We start from the raw sequence: 18679 nt of genomic DNA on the forward strand, positions 1-18679 counted from the left end.
ACATTAGGATGGCCCCACAGTGGTTTACTGCCAATAAAATAATTCTCATCACATCATTGGCAGTCCCTCGCAGATGATGATGACTCTCTTCCACTCTCGGGGTGAATCCGTAGGTGGATGTACGGAATGATGCAGCTTCCACAGGCTCTGTTACACTTGGGGCAGAAGGTGGTCGAGGGAAGGAGTTGGTGGGATGTTGGTACGGCAGCGTGCTCCTTACATGTTTTCATCCGTCTTCTGCTTTTTCCTGATGGCAAGTCTCGAGGTGCTCAATACCTTCCCAGATGTTCCTCCTCCACTTTGGATGGTCTTGAGCCAGTGATTCCCGGGTGCACTTCATCAGTGAGACCTTGAGGGTATCCCTGAAGCACTTTCTATGTCCACCTGGGGCTCGCCTGTCGTTTTGGAGCTGGGAATGGAGTATCTGCTTGGGGAGTCTAGTATCGGTCATGCGGATGATGCGCCCAGCCCATCGTGGCCGATCAAGGGTGATCAGTGCTTCGACGCTGGGGATGTTGGCCTTGTCGAGAACGCAAGTGTTGGTGTGTCTGTTTTCCCAGTGGATTGTTGTAATGTGGGAATTGTGAGAGGCAATTTTCAGTCAGCAAGGAGGATCAGATTTAGATGTCGGTTATCTTGGCTAAGGAATAAATGTTGATCAAGACACGGAAGAAACCACCAGCCCCCACCTCCCAAATAGCCAACCGCTCACTACCATTGTTCTTTGAAGATCGAGGGGGCCAGTGGAACCTTGCTGTAATGTCTTATCTGATTGTGGCACCACCCATCAATACAGCATTCCCTCCGGCACAGGGAACGTGGCTCTGGGTTTTGAGCTCAAGAAGCCAAGGTTGAGATCCAGTGAGGGTATATGCAGCAAAAGGAATAACTCTGGTCCTTAAACAGGAAGACACGGAGGAGGTGAATTACATCCAGGAAGAGGACGGAAGATGCATAAATACAGTAAAAAGAATGATAGAGGTTACGCATCAACCACTCCATTATCTTGGCTTCTAACAGCCAGGAAAGCACATGACAGATCACCCCAATGAGTAAACTCTCCGTTAATTAAATTGAGTGGGAGAGAAAGGTCTGATGCAAGAGACAGTGAGCTGGTTTCACTTTGTAAATTTTCAGCACCTCAATTCGTTGGGTTTAATGTTGGTAAAAGGTTGCAATTTGTGAATTAACATGCGATCTGCCTCAAATTTTCAAGCAGTTTAACATCAAAAGTAGCACCCTATTGTTGGAAGTACATGAAGGAACCTTGCTTACCGTCTTCAGTTCTCCAGTTGAGAAGTGATTCTATTTTAAGGTTCCAGGGTGTGTTCCTTTAATCCAAATAAAACTTTCGTATTTAACCTCTGCGGCCTTGTGCTTCTGCATTCCTTCCTACCTGCTACCGTATTCTCTGTTGCACTGGGGTTTCTCTTCATGACTGAACAATCCTCGTGTCCTTCCTAATCTCTCTCCTCTTCCCATTCTCATCATTGGTTTGTGAGATGCTTAATGCTGTGTTCCTTATCTGTATTTGAACTCCTGGCTGTAAAGCAGAGCTAGAATCTTTTTGATGGTATAGTAGAAATGTCAGTGGACGAGTAAGTCAGAGGCCCAGGCTAATACTCTGGACACATGGGTTCAAATCCTGCCACGGCAGATGGTGGAATTTGAATTCAATAAAAATCTGGAATTAAAACTCTAATGATGACAACTAATCCATTGTAAATTGTCAGGAAAAACCTATCTGCTTCACTAATGTCCTTTATGGAAGGAAACAAAGTATAGAATGGGTGACTGCTTCGCAGAACATCCATGTTCTGCTCACAAAAAAGACCCTGAACTACATGTTACCTGCCACTTTAACACACCACGCTGTTCCCTGGCCAACATCTCTGTCTGTGGCTTGCTGCAGTTTTCCAGTGAAGCTCAATGCAAGCTGGAAGAACAACACCTCATTTTCCACTTGGGGACCCTGCAGCCCTCCAGACTCAAAATCGAGTTCAATAATTTTAGGGCCTAAACTCTCTCATGTCCTAGCCTCCTACGCCACACACCAGGCCTTGTTATCACATAGCCTGCCAATACACACTACCAACAGTCACCAACAGTCTCCATTAACAACTATTCACCCTCCGAGCCAGATTGTTATCAACTCCTTTGTCTATGCAACTGCTTTTCTCTCTCTTCAGGCTCTATCCTATCGTTTAGTCCCTATCCTGCCCCCCTCCCTATTTTGTGCTTATAAACTGACATTTTCCTAACTACCATCAGTTCTGAGGAAGGGTCACCGGACCCAAAACGTTAACGCTGATTTTTTTCTTCACAGATGCTGCCAGACCCGCTGAGCTTTTCCAGCAACTTCTGCTTTTGTGCCATCCTTACCTGGTCTGGCCTACATATGACTCCAGACCCACAGCAATGTATCTCATAGAATCCCTACAGTGTGGAAACAGACCCTTCGGCCCAACAAGTCCACACCGACCCATGGAACATCCCACCCAGACCCATCCCCCTATAACTCACCTAAGCCACACATCCCTGAACACTATGGGCAATTTAGCATGGCCAATCCACCTAGCCTGTACATCTTTGGACTGTGGGAAGGAAACCGGAGCACCCGGAAGAAGACACTGGGAGAATGTGCAAACTCCACACAGACAGTCGCCCAAGAGTGGAACTGAACCCGGGTCCCTGGTGCTGTGAGGCAGCAGTGCTAACCACTGAGCCATCGTGCCGCCCCAAAGTAGTTGATTCTTAACTGCCCTCTGGGCAATTAGGGGGAGGCAATAAATACTGGCCTAGTCAGCAATGCCCTCATGAATGAAATTTTAAAATAATCAGTGACCACATAAACTAGAAAGAGTGCAGAAAAGGTTTACTAGGATGCTACCTGGACTGGAAGGTTTGAGTTATAAAGAGAGATTGGATAGGCTGGGATTTTTTGTTCCCTGGAGCAGGTCTATAAAATCGTGACAGGCATAGGTAAGGTAGATAGCAAACAACTTTTCCCCAGGGTAAGGGAGTCTAAAACTAGAAGGCATAGGTTTCAGGTGAGAGCGGAGAGATACAAAAGGGTCCAGAGGGGCAATTTTTTTCACACCGAGGATGGTGAGTATCTGGATTGGGCTGCCAGAAGTAGTAGTGGAAGCAGGTTTTGTCATTTAAGAAACATTTAGGCAGGTACTTAGGGGTATGGACCAAAAGCAGGCAAATGGTCTAGATTTTAGATAGATTTTAGAAATAGTGGTGGAGTTGAGAACTATGAAGAGCTGGCACAAAAGAGGATTTGAGGCCTGGGGCATATGAGCACACTTGAGGGACTGAATGGCCTACTCCTGCTCCTATTTCTTCTATTTCTTCTATTTTTTTTCCCCTCTCTGACTAGCCAGGACATGGGCAGAATGACAGAGAAGGTACCAGGGGCTCTACTGTTAACTTCCGCTTTTCCAACACCATTGTGCAAACAAGGAACAAGAGTAAGCCATTCAGCCCTGCTAGTCTGCTTCACCATTCAATAACATCATGGCTGTTTACTCCACATTCCCACCGAAACCTCCGATAATCTTTCACCACCTCTGCCTTAAAAATATTCGCAGACTCTGCTTCCACCACCTTTTTGAGGAAGAATTTTCCAAACACTTGTGACAGTGAGAGGGGAAAAAAAATCTCCTTATCTTGATCTCAATTGGGTAACCCCTTAATTTTTTAAATAGCGACCCCTAGTTTTATATATTCCAACAAGGAGAAACATCCTTTTCATAGCCTACTTGTCAAGACTCATGTCCACACATAGCTGGGCCTGGGCTCGTAAGTGGCAAGTAACAATATCACCACAGGACATTGGTCAGACCTCTTAGAGTCATAGACTTGTACAGCTTGGAAACCGGCCCTTCAGTCCAACTTGTCCATGCTGACCAGATATCCTAAATTAATCAAGTTATATTTGGCAGCATTTGCCCATATCTCTCTCAACCCTTCTTATTCATGTATCCATCCAGATGCCTTTTAAATGTTGTAATTGTACCCACCTCCACCATCGCCTTTGGCAGCTCATTCCTTACATGCACTACCTTCTGCGTGGAAAATTGTCCTCCGGTCCCTTTTATATCTTTCCCCTCTCACCTTAAACCTATGCCCTGTAGTCTTGGACTCCACTAACCTGGGAAAAAGACCTTGGCTATTCACCCTATCCATCCCCCTCATGTTTTATAAACCTCTATAAAGTACTGTGTCCAGTTCTAGTTGCCCTGTTATAGGAAGGATATTATTAAGCTGGAGAGGGTTCAGAAGTGATTTACCAAGATGTTGCTGGGAAGGAGAGTTTCAGTTATAAGGAGAGGCTGGAAACATTGGGACTCTTTTTACTAGAGTGTAGGATGTTAAGGGGTGAGCTTCTAGAGGTTTATAAAAGCATGAGGGGTATGGATAAGGTGAATGACAAGGATCTTTTCCCTAGGGTGGGGTGAGTTCAAAACTAGGGGGCATATTTTTAAGGTGAGAGATTTAAAACAGGACCAAAGGGCAATTTTTTTTTTTACACAGAGTAGTTCATATATGGAATGAACTTCCAGGGGAAGTATTGGATGTGGGTACAGTTATGTTTAAAAGACATTTGGATAAAAAGTACATGAATAAGAAATGTTTGGAGGGATATGGGCCAAGTGCAGGCAGGTGGGACAAGTTTAATTTGGGATTATGGTCAGCATAGACTAGTTGGACCAAAGGGTCTGTTTCCATTCTGTATGATTGTATGACCATCTCCGACAAGCGAGAATCTATCTATCTGCATTAACAGTCTTGCTGAGACATCTGAGGGAGTTATCACCGATCAGAAACTGAATTGGATCAATAATATAAACACTGTGGTTACAACAGCAGGTCAAAGGCTGGGAGTTCTGTGCTGAGCAATTCGCTTCCTGACTTCCTAAAGCCAGCTATAAGGCACAAGTCAGGAATGTTGTAGAATAATCTTTACTTGGCTGGATGAGTGGAGGTCCAATAGCACTCAAGGCTTGACAACGTAAAGGATAAAGTAGCCAACCTGACTAGCAGTGTATCCATAAACCTGAAACACAATGGTAGAATGTGGGCCAAATGTTGGCAAATGGGACTAGATTGATTTATGATTTCAGATCGGCGTGGAGGAGTTGGACCGACAGGTCTGTTTCCGTGCTGGTATGACTCTACGACTAAGTGTGTCGCATCTACAAGACACACTGCAACAAGTCACCAGGGCTACTTTGACAGCACCTTCATACCACTACCCCTTGAAGAAGAACAACAGCAAACATGGGGATAGGTATTAATGCTGGTCTACTGGCAATGCCCACATCCCACGAATGAATTATTTTTTACATAATGACTCCTCAGGATTTTGTGTTTCAATTATGTCACCTCTCAAACGTCTAAACTGCAGCAGATACAAACCTAGCCCGTCCAACATGACTTGGCCTTGGTACCAGAAAGATGCATTTCAGTATCCTTCATCTGTTAGCAGCCCATTTGATATAAGGCCAGCCCCAGCATCCTTCTTAAATGCCTTTTGCTATCATTCCAACTGGATGGGTCTGTTCACTCCTGGTCACTTTCTTGCTTGTCCAGTCACAGGCAGATCTTCATTTACAATGCATCAGCAATGGGAACCCTCTCGCCTCTAAGCCACAAGATGCAAGATGCAAGATTCAAGTCCCACTCCTAGGCTTCAGCTTAAAAGTCAGAGCACTCCAAGACCGTTGGAAATTTGGTGCCGGGGCAGCGCCGCACTGTCGGAGGGTCGGTGCCGGGGGAGCGCCGCACTGTCGGAGGGTCGGTGCAGGGGAAGCGCCGCACTGTCGGAAGGTCAGCGTCCCAGGGGAGCGCCACACTGTTGGTCGAGCTGTCTTCTGGAATAAGATGTTAAACTGAGGCCTCGTTTGCCACCTTGGATGAGTGTAAAAGGGTGCCATTATTTCAAAGAAGGGTAGGGGAAGTGTTTACATATTAGCTAGAAAAATCAGATTAGCAAGGGTAACCCTGAAGGAGTTCGTAAAGTGCTTTCAAGGTAGTTTCTTACAGCAGCCAATATGAAACTAACTGGAAAGCGGGTTACACTAGACTTGGGATTGTGTAATGTGATGGCATTAAATAATGACTTTACAGTAAAGGCATCCTAGGTGGCAGTGACCACAATACAATTCAGTTTGGAAGAGAAACAAACGAGTCTACAAATGGTATTTTGAGCTTAAATACGGGTAACTACGTGGGCATAAAAGCTGAAGTGAACTGCATGCGTCAGATTATTGGACAGAATATAAGGAATGATTAAGAAAGTCTAAAAGATTAACCAGGAGAAAGACATCAGAGAATGAGAAAACTAGCTAGAAATGTAAAATTAGATAGTAAGAGTTTCTGCGCATTCAAAAAGGAAATGTTTAAGTAAAGTGAATGCTGGTTCCTTTACAAAGCGTGAGAATGAGGAGCTAATAGCAGATGTTAAGGTTTAGGTTTAAGATGAGAGGGGAAAGATTTAAAAGAAACCTGAGGGGCAACAGAGGGTGGTGTGTGTATGGAACGAGCTGCCAGAGGAAGTGGTGGAGACAGGTACAATGACAACATTTAAAAGGCATCTGTGTGGGTATGTGAATAGGGAGGGTTTAGAGGGATATGTGCCAAATGCTGGCAAATGGGACTAGATCAGTTTAGGATATCTGGTCAGCAAGGATGAGTTGGACCGAAGGGTCTGTTTCCAGTCTGAATAACTATGACTCTAAACATTGAATTAAGTTAATGAATATTTCATTTCTCTCTTCACTTTTGAGGATGTCAAGGTGCCGGTGTTGAACTGGGATGAACAAAGTTAGAAGACACCAGGTTACAGTCCAACAGGTTTATTGGAAATCACAAGCTTTCATAGTGCAGCCCCTTTGTCAGGTGCAGTGCAAGGACAGCACACGGAGTTTGTTTGCGGACACTTCTCTCACTACATCTGACAAAGGAGCAGCACTCCGAAAGCTTGTGATTTTTAAATAAACCTGTTGGACTATAACATTGTGTTGTGTTACTTCTGACTTTGTCCACTATTAAAGATATTTGATAAAAATTCAGTCACAGTTGTACATCAGGAGGTGGAAGGTAGTAAAATCACAATCACGAGGAAAGTGGGACTGAGCAAACTGTTGGAGCTGTGGCCTGATAATTACCCCAGTTGCAGAGTCTTAAAAGAGGTGGCTAAAGACATAGGAGATGTGTTGGTTTAGTTTTGCAAAGTTGGTGAGATTCTGGGAAAATTCCATCAGACTGAAAAGTTGCAAAACATAAATCCTCAATTCAAGAAGGGAGGGAGATGGACAAAAGGAAACTACAAGCCAGTTGGCTTGATGTCAGTCAAGGGGATGGTTTAGATTCAATCATTAAACACGTTCTAGCTGGTTAATTAGAAACATGCACAGTAATTGGGAAGAGTCAGTGAGATTTTGTGAAAGGGAAATCAGGTCTGTTTAATTTATCGCAGTTTCTTTGATGGATTAATGGCAGGGGAATTGAGTTTAAGAACCGTGAGATTATGCTGTAGCTCTATAAAACTCTGGTTAGACCACACTTGGAATATCGTGTTCAGTTCTGGTCACCTCATTACAGGAAAGATGTGGAAGCTTCAGAGAGGGTGCAGAGGGGATTTACCAGAATGCTGCCTGGACTGGAGAGCAGGTCTTATGAGGAAAGGTTGCGGGAGCTAGGGCTTTTTTCATTGGAGCGAAGAAGGATGAGAGGTGACTTGATAGAGGTGTACAAGATGATGAGAGGCATAGGTAGCGTGGATAATCAGTGACTTTTTCCCATGGCGGAAATGACTATGACAAGAGGGCATAATTTTAAGGTGATTGGAGGAAGGTATAGGGGAGATGTCGGAGGTAGGTTCTTTACACAAAGTGGTGGGTGTGTGGAATGCGCTGCCAGCAGTGGAAGTGGAGTCAGATACATTAGAGACTTTTAAGCGACTCTTGGATAGGCACCTGGAGGATAGTAAAATGTAAGGTATGCAGGGTAGATTGATCTTAGTAGGATAATAGGTCGGCACAACATCATGGGCCAAAGGGCCTGTACTGTGCTGTACTGTTCTATGTTCTAATGTGCACCGTGGGTAAAGGGAAGCCTGTATGTATTCGATTTCCAGAAGGCATTTGACGAGATGCCGTATTAAAGGTTGCTGTGCACAGTAGAAGTTCATGGTATAGGACATAACATACTTGAATGGATAGAAAATTGGCTGGCTGGAAGGAGCGGAGATGTGCAAAAAATGGATGTTTCTCTGATTTGGCAAGATGCAATAAGTTGTGCCCTACCAGGGATCTGTGCTGGGGTTTCAGCATTTTACAATGTATATTAATAACTTGATAAATGTGGAGTTGTTCGTTTCAAATGATAAAGAAATAGTATTACCTCAACAAAGAGCTCCTGCAGAACTCAAAGGTACTTAGTGCAGTAAATCACCAAAAAGTTAGTACGCAGGTGTTGCAAGTAATTAAGAAGGGTGGGGACCATATATTGAATTGATTTTTGCAGAAGGGAGATGGAATGGGGGAATTTCTCTTCCCCCACTGTGCATCAATCAGGTATCATAGTACCTTTGGGTAAGGGGCTGTTGGTGTCACTACCTCTGATCCAGGAGTCTGTGTACAAGTCCCATCTGCTCCAGGGCTGTGTAATAGCATTTCCAAACAGGTTGACATTTGTTCAGGTACATATTTTAGTTTGGGAAACTTGGACGAGTTGGACCAAAGGGTCTGTTTCTGTGCTGTTTGACTCTGCGGCTAATGGAATGCTATCCTTGATTATGAGAGTAATTGAACATAAAGGTAAGAATAAAAGCTGAAAGAATTGCGGATTTGGTAAATCAGAAACAAAAACAGAGATTACTGGAAAAGCTCAGCAGATCTGGCAGCATCTGTGGAGCGAAATCTGAGTTAATGTTTTGGATTGAGTGACCCTTTCTCAGAACTGCAGGTCTGACGAAGGGTCAATCGACTTGAAAGTTTAACTCTGATTTCTCTCCACAGATGCTGCCAGACCTGTTGAGCTTTCCCAGCAATTTCTGTTTTTGTTTTTGCCTTTAATATGGTTGTTCCCTAAAATGAAAATCCTTTTGCGAGTAAAACAAAAATTGCTTTTCCAACAATTTCTATTTTTGATAAAGTTAAGAGTGTTATGCTTCTGTCATACAGGGCATTGGTGAGACCATATCTCGAAAACTGTGTGCAGTTTTGGTCTCCTAATTTAAGGAGGGATGTGGAAGCAGTGGAGACAATAAAGAGGAGGTTTATTAGATTGATACATGGAATGAGTGGGTTAGGCAAGTCTGGTGGCTCAGTAAAACCTCAGGCTTTAAATCTCGTAGTTCAGGGTTCAAGTCCCCAGTGCTAGTTTGGAATAAGAGAGTTGCCTTGTAAAGATAGTTTGGATAGTCTGGTCATGTTTCCAGTGAAGTCCAGCAGAATGAAGGTGACTTGATTGAAGTGTATAAGGTCCTGAATGGTCTTGACAAGAGGGACATGGAAAGGATGTTTCCCCTTGTGGTTCAGTCCAGAACTAGACAGCACTATTTAAAAATGATGCAACTTTGGAACTCTGCCTCACAAGGCAACGAAGGCAGGGTCATTGAATATTTCTTGTTAGGCAGGGATTTTGAGGATTATTGGAGGTAGATAGAAATATGTAATTTGAAACACCAAACCAATTAACCGCAATCTTATTGAATGGTGGAGCAGGCTTGAGTGTAGTACTTTTGATCCCATGCTTTTGTATGTTCATATGTAAATATTTAATTAGCCAGGCTGTACGGCTCTCTGGCAAAGAAAGGAACACATGCACAATTTTAATATAGAAGATAGGAGCAGCAGTAGGTCATTCAACCCCTCGAGCCTGCTCTGCCATTCAATATAGAGTCATACAGCACTGAAACAGACCCTTCGGTCTAACTTGTTCATGCTGACCAACTGTCATAGTCATTGACTTACACAGCACAGAAGCAGAACCTTTGGTCCAATGCCAACTAGGTTTCCAAAATTAATTTAGTCCCATTTGCCTGCATTTAACCCGTATCCCTCTAAACCCTTCCTGTTCATGAACCTTTCCAAATGTCTTTTAAATGTTGTATTGTACCAGCCTCCACCACTTCCTCTGGCAGCTCATTCCATACACACACCACCCTCTGCTTGAAAAAGTTGTCTCTCAGGTCCCTTTTTAAATCTTTCCTCTCACCTTATACCTTTGCCCTCTAGTTTCAGGCTCTCCTACCCTGGGAAAAAGACCTTGGCTATTCACTTTATTCATGCCCTTCATGATTTTATAAACCTCTACCAGGTCACCCCTCCAAATAGGCCTCCAAAGCTCTCCTTATAACTCAAACCTTCCAGTCCCGGCACCACACTTCTAATTTTCTTCTGCACCCTTTCTAGGGAAACAACATCTTTCCTATAGCAGGGAGACCAAAATTGTACGCAGCATTCCAAAACTGGTCTAACCAATGTCTTGTACAGCCACAATATGGCGTCCCAACTCCTATACATAATGCACTGACTAACGAAGGCAAGCCTACCAAATGCCTTCTGCACCATGGCTGATCATCAGGTCCAACACCCCGATCACCCCCACACCCCATATTCCTTGATACCTTTAGCCACAAGAGCTTTATCTACTTGCAGTGGTGCACTGGATAGGAGTTGGGGAAAGAGGAGGAGAAGGAGGCTTCAGTTCCTTTTGCCTCTCAACATCAATTAAGAGGAGGCCATTCAGCCCCTCCAGTCTCTTCCATCATTTAATTTGTTCATGACTGATTTGTACCTTATCAAGGGGAGGTGACAGCCAAATGGTATTATCGCTGGAGTGCTAATCCAGAGACCAGGTAATGTTCTGGGGATCCAGGTTTGAATAAAGAATCTGGAATTAAGAGTCTAATGATGACCATGAATCCATTGTCAATTGTTGGAAAACCACATGTAGTTCACTAATTTGCTTTAGGGGAGGAAACTGTCATCCTTACCAGATCTGGCCTACATGTGACTCCAGACTCTTAACTGCCCTCTGGGCAATTAGGGATGGGCAACAAATGCTGGTCTTGCCAGCGATGCCCTCATCCCATGAATGAATAAAAAAGAAGCTCCCATCATCTCACTTTGGTTTCATAGCCCTTAAAACGAGTAACCCAAAAAAAAAGTTTCTATATCAGTTCTGAGAATTTTAATCTGACCCACTTCACCCCAGCTTTTTGGAGTCAAAACAGACAGTGCTGGAGAAACTCAGCAAATCTGGCAACATCTGTAGGGAGAGAAATAGAGTTAACACTTTGAGTTCAATATGACTCTAAAGTTTTTCTTTTTGGAAGGAAAGGGTTCCAGATTTCTGCTGCCCTCTGTGTGAGGAAGTGCTTTCTGATACACTGTCCTCTACACGAGAGGAAATAGCTCGTCGCTACCCTTTGAACACCTTGTCAGTGAGGCCAGAGAGAGAGAGCGTGAGGGATTTGCTGTTGTAAGCTTTCTAATTCATACCGTCAGTGGCAGATAAAGCAGAATTGCGTGTCGGGTTGCCTGGGTAACTGGAACTGATAGGTGTGGCTGTTCAGTACATGCCCAGGTCCCAGGTGAGCTACGATGACGTAAACAGCCTACAGTCTGTTCTGTAGCATACAGCAAGGCTGTCTTTTATGTTCGAAAGGAGAAAGTTGAAACATCTGGAAAATTTCGTCCTTTGCTGGGTCAGACAATAAGTTAATTGCCAAGCTTGGGGTAAGTGCCATTTGAAAACTGAAGCGACTGGGTGTACAGCAGCTTTAGTCCTAAGTTTTTTGATGGACCAGTTTTTCTTCTGATGCATTCAGGGCATTGTATTCAAGGCATCAAGTTACTTGTGGTTTTTATTAAAATATAAAGGAACAGTATATTGTAAATTTTAAATGGTGCTGCATTTAATCAATTTTGTTGGTTCCTGTTTAGCATTTCATAGCATCACAAAGTAGAGACCCTTCAGCCCATCTGTCAAAAAAACGCTCTAAATCTACCGTTGTTCCACTTTCCAACACTTGGTCTATAGCCCTGAATGTTTTGACATTTCAAGCAGTTTTCAAAGGTTTTAAACTAAGCTCCCTGATCCCTTTCCTCTTTAGTAACATTCTTACTTTCCAAATACTTTCCTCTTCTCTCTCTCTCTCTCAGTCCCGACACTGCATTACTGAAAACATCAATCAGACAAACCCGACTGACTGTGTTTCATTGCAGATATTCCTGAGTCACCGCCACAGGAGCATACTGAGATCTAGCAACGTGCAAAAACATGTTCTGCTGAGGACAAGAAACCCCATGCCCTTCAGCAGAGAATCCTTTCTAAAGAAAATAACACAAAGAATTACACGGTCAGAGCTTCCCCCTCCCTCACCCCAGCCTTGCCCCACCCCTGAGCTCTCTACCATTTAGGGAACTTGTTTCTCATAGTCTGACCTACTGTCCGTCAGCCGTGTCTCCGTTGTCACTCTGGGGTTCAAGGACCCGCTTTGTAGAACCAAGCCTCCATTCAGGCCAACATACCCAGTGCTAACACCAGAGGGAGTGCTGCATTGTTGGAGGTGCGTTTTTTGACTGAGATGTCAAACCAAGGCCCATGCCCCACTCTCTCAGGTGAGCATCAAAGATCCCGTGACACGATTCTGAAGAGGAGCAGCTGACTTCTCCCTGGTGCAGTGGGGCCGATATTTGTCTTTGGAGCAATACATAAAAAGCAGGCAATCTGGGTCGCTACCACAAGTCTTTGTGGGATCTTTCTGTGCCTGCCTGGTTTTCAACACTGTACTTCCGAGATACCTTCTTGTTAAACGCTTTGGGGTCAAGAAAGGTCCTGTATAAACCTTCAATCTTTCTTTGTGGCTAACCCAGAGACCAGTACAGTCCCAAACCAGGTACCTTAGATAAACTCCATTTAATTTGTGGAGCCGTGCTGGTCATTACAGCTCACCATAAGAACTAAGAACGGTAGTAGGCAATTCAGCCCCTTGAGCCTACTCTGCAATTTGATATGAACATGCCTAATCTCGTTTCAGCCCGCTCTCCATAACCCGTCAACCCATTTCTAATTAAAAAATCTGTCTATCTCCTTCTTAAATTTATTCACTGTCCAACATCCACTGTACTCTGGGTTGGTAAATTCCACGGATTCACGACCCTTTGAGAGAAGTAATTTCTCCTCATCTCTGTTTTAAATCTGCTACCCCTTATCCTTAAACTACGACCTCTCATTCTCACATCAAGAAACAACATTTCTACGTATACTTTGCTTCTACGTGTACTTTGCATCTACGTCCCTTTAGCATCTTTGTATACCTCAATTAGATCTCCTTTCATTCTTCTAAACTTCAGATAGTATAGACCTAAAATGCTCAATCTCTCTTCATAAGACAAACCCCTCATCTCTGGAATCAATCTAGTGAACCTCTGAATTGCCTCCAATACAACTGCATCCCCCCTCAAGTAACGGACCAAAATTGTAAGCAATATTCCATGTGTGATCTCATTAATGTCTTATACAGTTGCAGCAACACCTCTTACTTTTATACTCTATTTCTTTAGCAATCTATGCCAAGATTCCATTTGCTTTCTTTGTTACTAACTGTACTAGTTCTCTTGTGATTCATACTTGCATACTAGTTTTCTGTGATTCACCAAACAGAAAAGAAAACCATTTATGACTACTCTCTGCTTCCTGTTAGCTGGCCAATTTACTACCCCTCATACCATGGGCTTTTATTTTCCCTGATACCTTCTGGAAATCAAAATACGGTATGTCGACCAGTTTCTCTTTATCCACAACACAAAGAACTCCAGTAGCTTAGTCAAATATGATTTATCTTTCACAAAATCATATTGACTCTGCCTGATTTGCCTAGAACTTAACCTCTGCTCTACTTTCATTTAGAAATAGCTTTCAGATGACCTGAACATAATAATGAGCGAGCACTGTCAGATGTGTTGTTTCCCGAATAAGACGGCCACAGAATGGCCTTTCGGGTGATGAGAGAGGATCCCATGGCGCTTTTGGATGAAGACTAGAGTAGCAGGAGAACTATGATGGGAGGGCCTTCAATATAAGACCTTCACACATAAACGCAATTGGGAATTCAGGAGAAATTTTTTCACCCAGACACTGGGGAGAATATAGAAGGAACCCAGACATTTTAACCCCTTGATTTACAAGGAGGGTCTGAGTTACATCTTTTTGAAAAATTTTGTTCGTGGGACATCGCTGGTCAGGCCAGTATTTATTAGCCCTTGAGAAGGAGGTGCCTTCTTGTATGATGCAGGTATCATCCACTACTGGGGACAGAGTACTAGAATATTGATGCAGTGGCACTGAAGGAGTGGCCAAACTAGTTCCAAGTCAGGATGAGGGGAACTTGCTTGTGGTGATGTTCCCATGTATTTGCTGCCCTTGTTCTTCCAAATGGTAGATGTTGTAGATTTGTGGGGGGCTTTAAAAATGTATTCCTCTTCAAAGATAGACAAACGAGTTTGGCAGGAATAACACCTGACCACAATGACTGATTTTTAATTTTCTTAAATTAACACACATGGCTTTATAACCCAGCTCACTCCTAAGCTCCAGCACTTATTGTTTCTGTAATCTCCCTGCCTTGTTGCACATGCTAAGTAATTGAAGTACTCCATCAGCACTGAGGCAGTAGACTGGAAAATCTCTTTCTCTCTCGCTCAAAGCTTGCTTTTAGTTTAATTGTTCCACATTGTAAACAAGCTTGGGCCTGTGTGTTTGTTTAAGAGCGTAAGATAATTTTTTTTTAACTATCCAGCATTTGCTACGCACACACTGGTATAGCTGCGTTGTCAGGAGTCTCTTGTCTATTGGTGCTCATGCTATATAGGAGAAATAGCACTAAAAAGGATTCAGTCCCATGATAATGTTTCCTATACCTTGTCATCCCTCTACAATGCCATCCTATCCTTCTATTTCTTTCCTACCTCATGCTTATCGAGCTTCCCCATTCAATGCATCTCTGCTGTTTGCTGCAACCACTCCCTTAGGAGCAGGTTCTACATAATTTGTGAACTCTGGGTGAGATATTTTTCCTGAGTTCATGATTGAATTTATTTGTGATAGTCTTAATAATTTTGGTGTCTGTTAACCACCCTCCCTTCTTTCATCCCCTACAATAAAAAAAAGTGAAAACATATCTAGATCTATGGAACCATTGCAGAATTTTAATGACTTTGATCAGGTCAGCCCCTCTCAGTTTTCTCTCTCCTACTCACCAGTACGCCATCCTTCATAGAGTGGAGTCATACAGCACAGAAACAGATCCATCCATACCGATTGTGATCCCAAACTAAACTAGTCCCACCTGCCTGGACTTGGCCCATATCCCTCCAAACATTTCTTATTCATGTACTTATCCATATGTCTTTTAAATGTTTGAACTGCATCTGCAACCACCACTTCCTCTGGAAGTTCATTTCACACATGAACCACTGTGTGTAAAAAAACAAACAAAAAAAAAATTGCCCTTCACGTCTTTTTTAAATCTTTCTTTCTTCCCACACCTTAAATAAATGTCCCCTCGTCTTGAAATCCCCCACCCTAGGAAAATGGCACTTGCCCTCTATAAGGTCACCTCCCACCCTTTGCGCTGACCCACCGGCAGTGCAGCACTCCACCAGTACTGCGTCAGCAGCATGAGCCTGGGATTTTGGTTCAACTCTCCAGCGTGGAGAAGTCAAACCCACAACCTTCTGACTTGGGTTTGTTGTTGTGCCACAACCTGACAAACACGCTCTATGCAAACACACAGTCTTGTAACTCTGGTGCCATTTGGAACAATTCACAATCGAGTGGTTGGGGGGAACAATGTTGATAATTGGAGTCACTGACACAGCGCTTCTCAAACTTTTTTCTTTGTCTTACCCAAGACTTCATAATTATTGCAGCCTCTCTCTGAGATCCATGATGGCTTGGATGGGTCTGGGGGTGTCAATGAGGAGAGACCTGTGAAAGGTTGGAGGTGTGGGGGAACGGCAGTGGGGGTACAGCTGTTGGGTGTGGGTTGGAAATCTGGGAGGGATGGCTCGCCATGAGAGTCAGCACCCATTGGAGCAGTAGTAGTGGCTGTTGTAACTTGATTGGAGACCTGTGGTGGCCTCGGAACTGGTGATCCAAAGATGTTTCAGCTCGCGGTCCTTACACCCCCTGACCATCACACACACGCACACACCATCCAACTCTTATAGAGTCATACTGCATGGAAACAGACCCCCTTCAGTCCAACCAGTCCATGCTGAACATGATCCCAAACTAAACCAGTCCCACCTGCCTGCACCTGGCCCACATCCCTCCAAACATTTCTTATTCATGTACTTATCCAACTGTCTTCTAAATGTTGTAACTGTAGCCATATCCACCCCTTCCTCTAGAAGTTCATTCCACACACGAACCACTATCTGTGTAAAACAAATTGCCCCTTGTGTCTTTTTTTTTTAAATCTTTCTCCTCTCACCTTAAAAACACGCTCCCTAGACTTGAAATCACTCACCTTCCGGAAAAGACATCTGCCATTCACCTTATCTATGCTCCTCGGGATTTAATGAACTTCTGTAAGGTCATCTTGCACCCCCACTTTGGGAAGTCTCGGCTTTCATTGACCTCCTCCATCCCAAGAGTTGGCAAACCATTGGCTCACTACAAACTTTACTATTTCAGCCTACCGAAGGAACAGTTGGAGAACCCGAGCTCTCCAGGTGTTAGGATCGAGGATATGGAACTCCGGGAAGAGTGGCAGGATGAGGAATTTCCCAAGTAAGATCATGCCTTCCATGTAGTTCTAAGTGGGGGTAGGGGGCTTTTTGCTTTCAAAGGGAATGTCATCTTTCTCTGTGTTTAATTTTACTTTTAATTTGGTGTGCATCAATTTAATACGGTCATTCCCTAAAGTGAAAATCCCTTTGCAACTAAAACAAAAAGGGCTAAATTAACAGGAGAAGGTGTTTATGTTAGGCCTATATTCCTTTAAGTATAGAAGCTTATTCAGTTTGAATACTGGATTCGTTCGGGTCGACAGTGAGAAACTATTTTCTCTTGGCAGGGGTGAGAGTGGAAAGGGATTCCAAAACAAGAGGTCAGGAAGCATTTCCTCATGCAAAGGGAAGTGGGAATCTGGAACTCACTTTCTCACCAGAAAAATTGTTGAGGCTTGAAACTGCAAATTTCAAGACTTGAGATTTGACAAGTGTTTGCTGGGGGAATCCACAACCAAGATGGGTTGATATGACAGCAGTCATGATCTAACTGAACTGTGGAACCGGCCTGCTGGCGCTGAATGATCTCTTCTTCATAGAATCCATACAGTGTGGAAGCAGGCCATTCAGTCCATTTGAGTCCACACTGACCCTCCGAAAAGCACCCCACCCAGACTGTCACCCACTACTCTATCCCTGTAATCCTGCATTTCATGTGGCTAATCCACCTAGTCTGCACATCCCTGGACACTATGGGCAAGTTTAGCACAGTCAGTCCTAACCTGCATATCTTTGGACTGTGGGAGGAAACACAGCATCTGGAGGAAACCCATGCAGACACAGGAAGAACGGGCAGACTCCACATAGACAGTTGACGGAGGGCAGAGTCGAACCCGGATCCCTGGTGCCGTGAGACAGCGGTGCTAACCACTGAGCCACCGTGCTGCCCCCTTCACTTTGTTCACCTTCTTCCTAGATAGGAGTGAAACATGAAACTGGGGAGTGAGAGTAGGGGATTCCTGATTTTAAGCAGTAATTATAAAACTGCTCTCCTCCTTTCTTAGTTTTAAATAGGCACCCTCCAAAGTGATAAAGGCATGTTGCCCAGTGAACAGTGTTCACGTAACAATATATTCTTTTGCATGGTCAAATGCTAAGATAGTGAGTTTCAGTAACCTGGGTCAAAAGGGCAAGCTGAGAAGCAGAAACCTAGCATTTCTTCCTTTCCACGCAAAGAATGACTTGCAATTGATATAGTGCCTTTTTTGGTAAGATCGAGAATGTACAGCCAGAGATTGTGGTGAAGGCAGGTTCAATTGAGCTTTACAGAAGGGAGTCGGACTGTTATCCAAGAAGCTGCATTTACGGGTAATGCAATCAATAGTTGGAGGACAAAAGGCAAGAATTGCACTTGATCAATACGGTACAAACAACTGTGTCTGGCCTGCCCAAACAACTATCCAAACGTCAAGGATTACCAATGTTAAATTTTAAACTGGTTGTAAAGTCCAGGAAAACACACAACAACGATTACACGTGCTCTTGTGATCAGACTATGATTAGTCAAATTTCAAATCAACACTTCCAGTGACAGTAAAATTCTGGGTCCCTGTGCAGTCAGTGTAAATTAGCCTTCTTTCCGTTGAAACCTGGACTGTCCTGCTAAAAATGTTTGTGCACTGGTTATAATTGTTGCTGTGTTCTCCTAGATTAAAAATTTAATGTTATGCTAACATGATGTCACTGGCATAGGGCTGTTGGCTTGTTCGCCGAGCTGGCTGGTTATCGTACACAAGACAACAAGGTGCAGGGCTGGATGAACACAGCAGGCCAAGCAGCATCACAGGAGCAGAGAGGCTGACGTTTCAGGCCTAGACCCTTCATCAGAAAAGGGGGAGGGGAAGGGGGTTCCGAAATAA

General features: G+C 43.8%; 1 protein-coding gene across 3 annotated transcripts in view; it reads left to right on the forward strand.

Moving 5' to 3' along the window:
* Window positions 1–18679, forward strand: part of LOC109917350 (BCL2/adenovirus E1B 19 kDa protein-interacting protein 2-like) — a 56679-nt gene that overhangs the window by 13911 nt on the left and 24089 nt on the right. For 2 of the 3 annotated variants that reach the window (XM_020517162.2, XM_020517163.2), the window contains exon 2: window positions 16726–16821. In XM_020517162.2, coding sequence (XP_020372751.1) covers window positions 16726–16821 — 96 coding nt within the window. Of the gene's footprint in view, window positions 1–11625; window positions 11760–16725; window positions 16822–18679 lie in introns of those variants that run through there. The other variant, XM_048620395.1, reaches the window with a different exon arrangement.

The sequence above is a fragment of the Rhincodon typus genome, chromosome 46, assembly GCF_021869965.1.
Source record: "Rhincodon typus isolate 14 chromosome 46, sRhiTyp1.1, whole genome shotgun sequence".
Lineage (NCBI taxonomy): Eukaryota > Metazoa > Chordata > Chondrichthyes > Orectolobiformes > Rhincodontidae > Rhincodon > Rhincodon typus.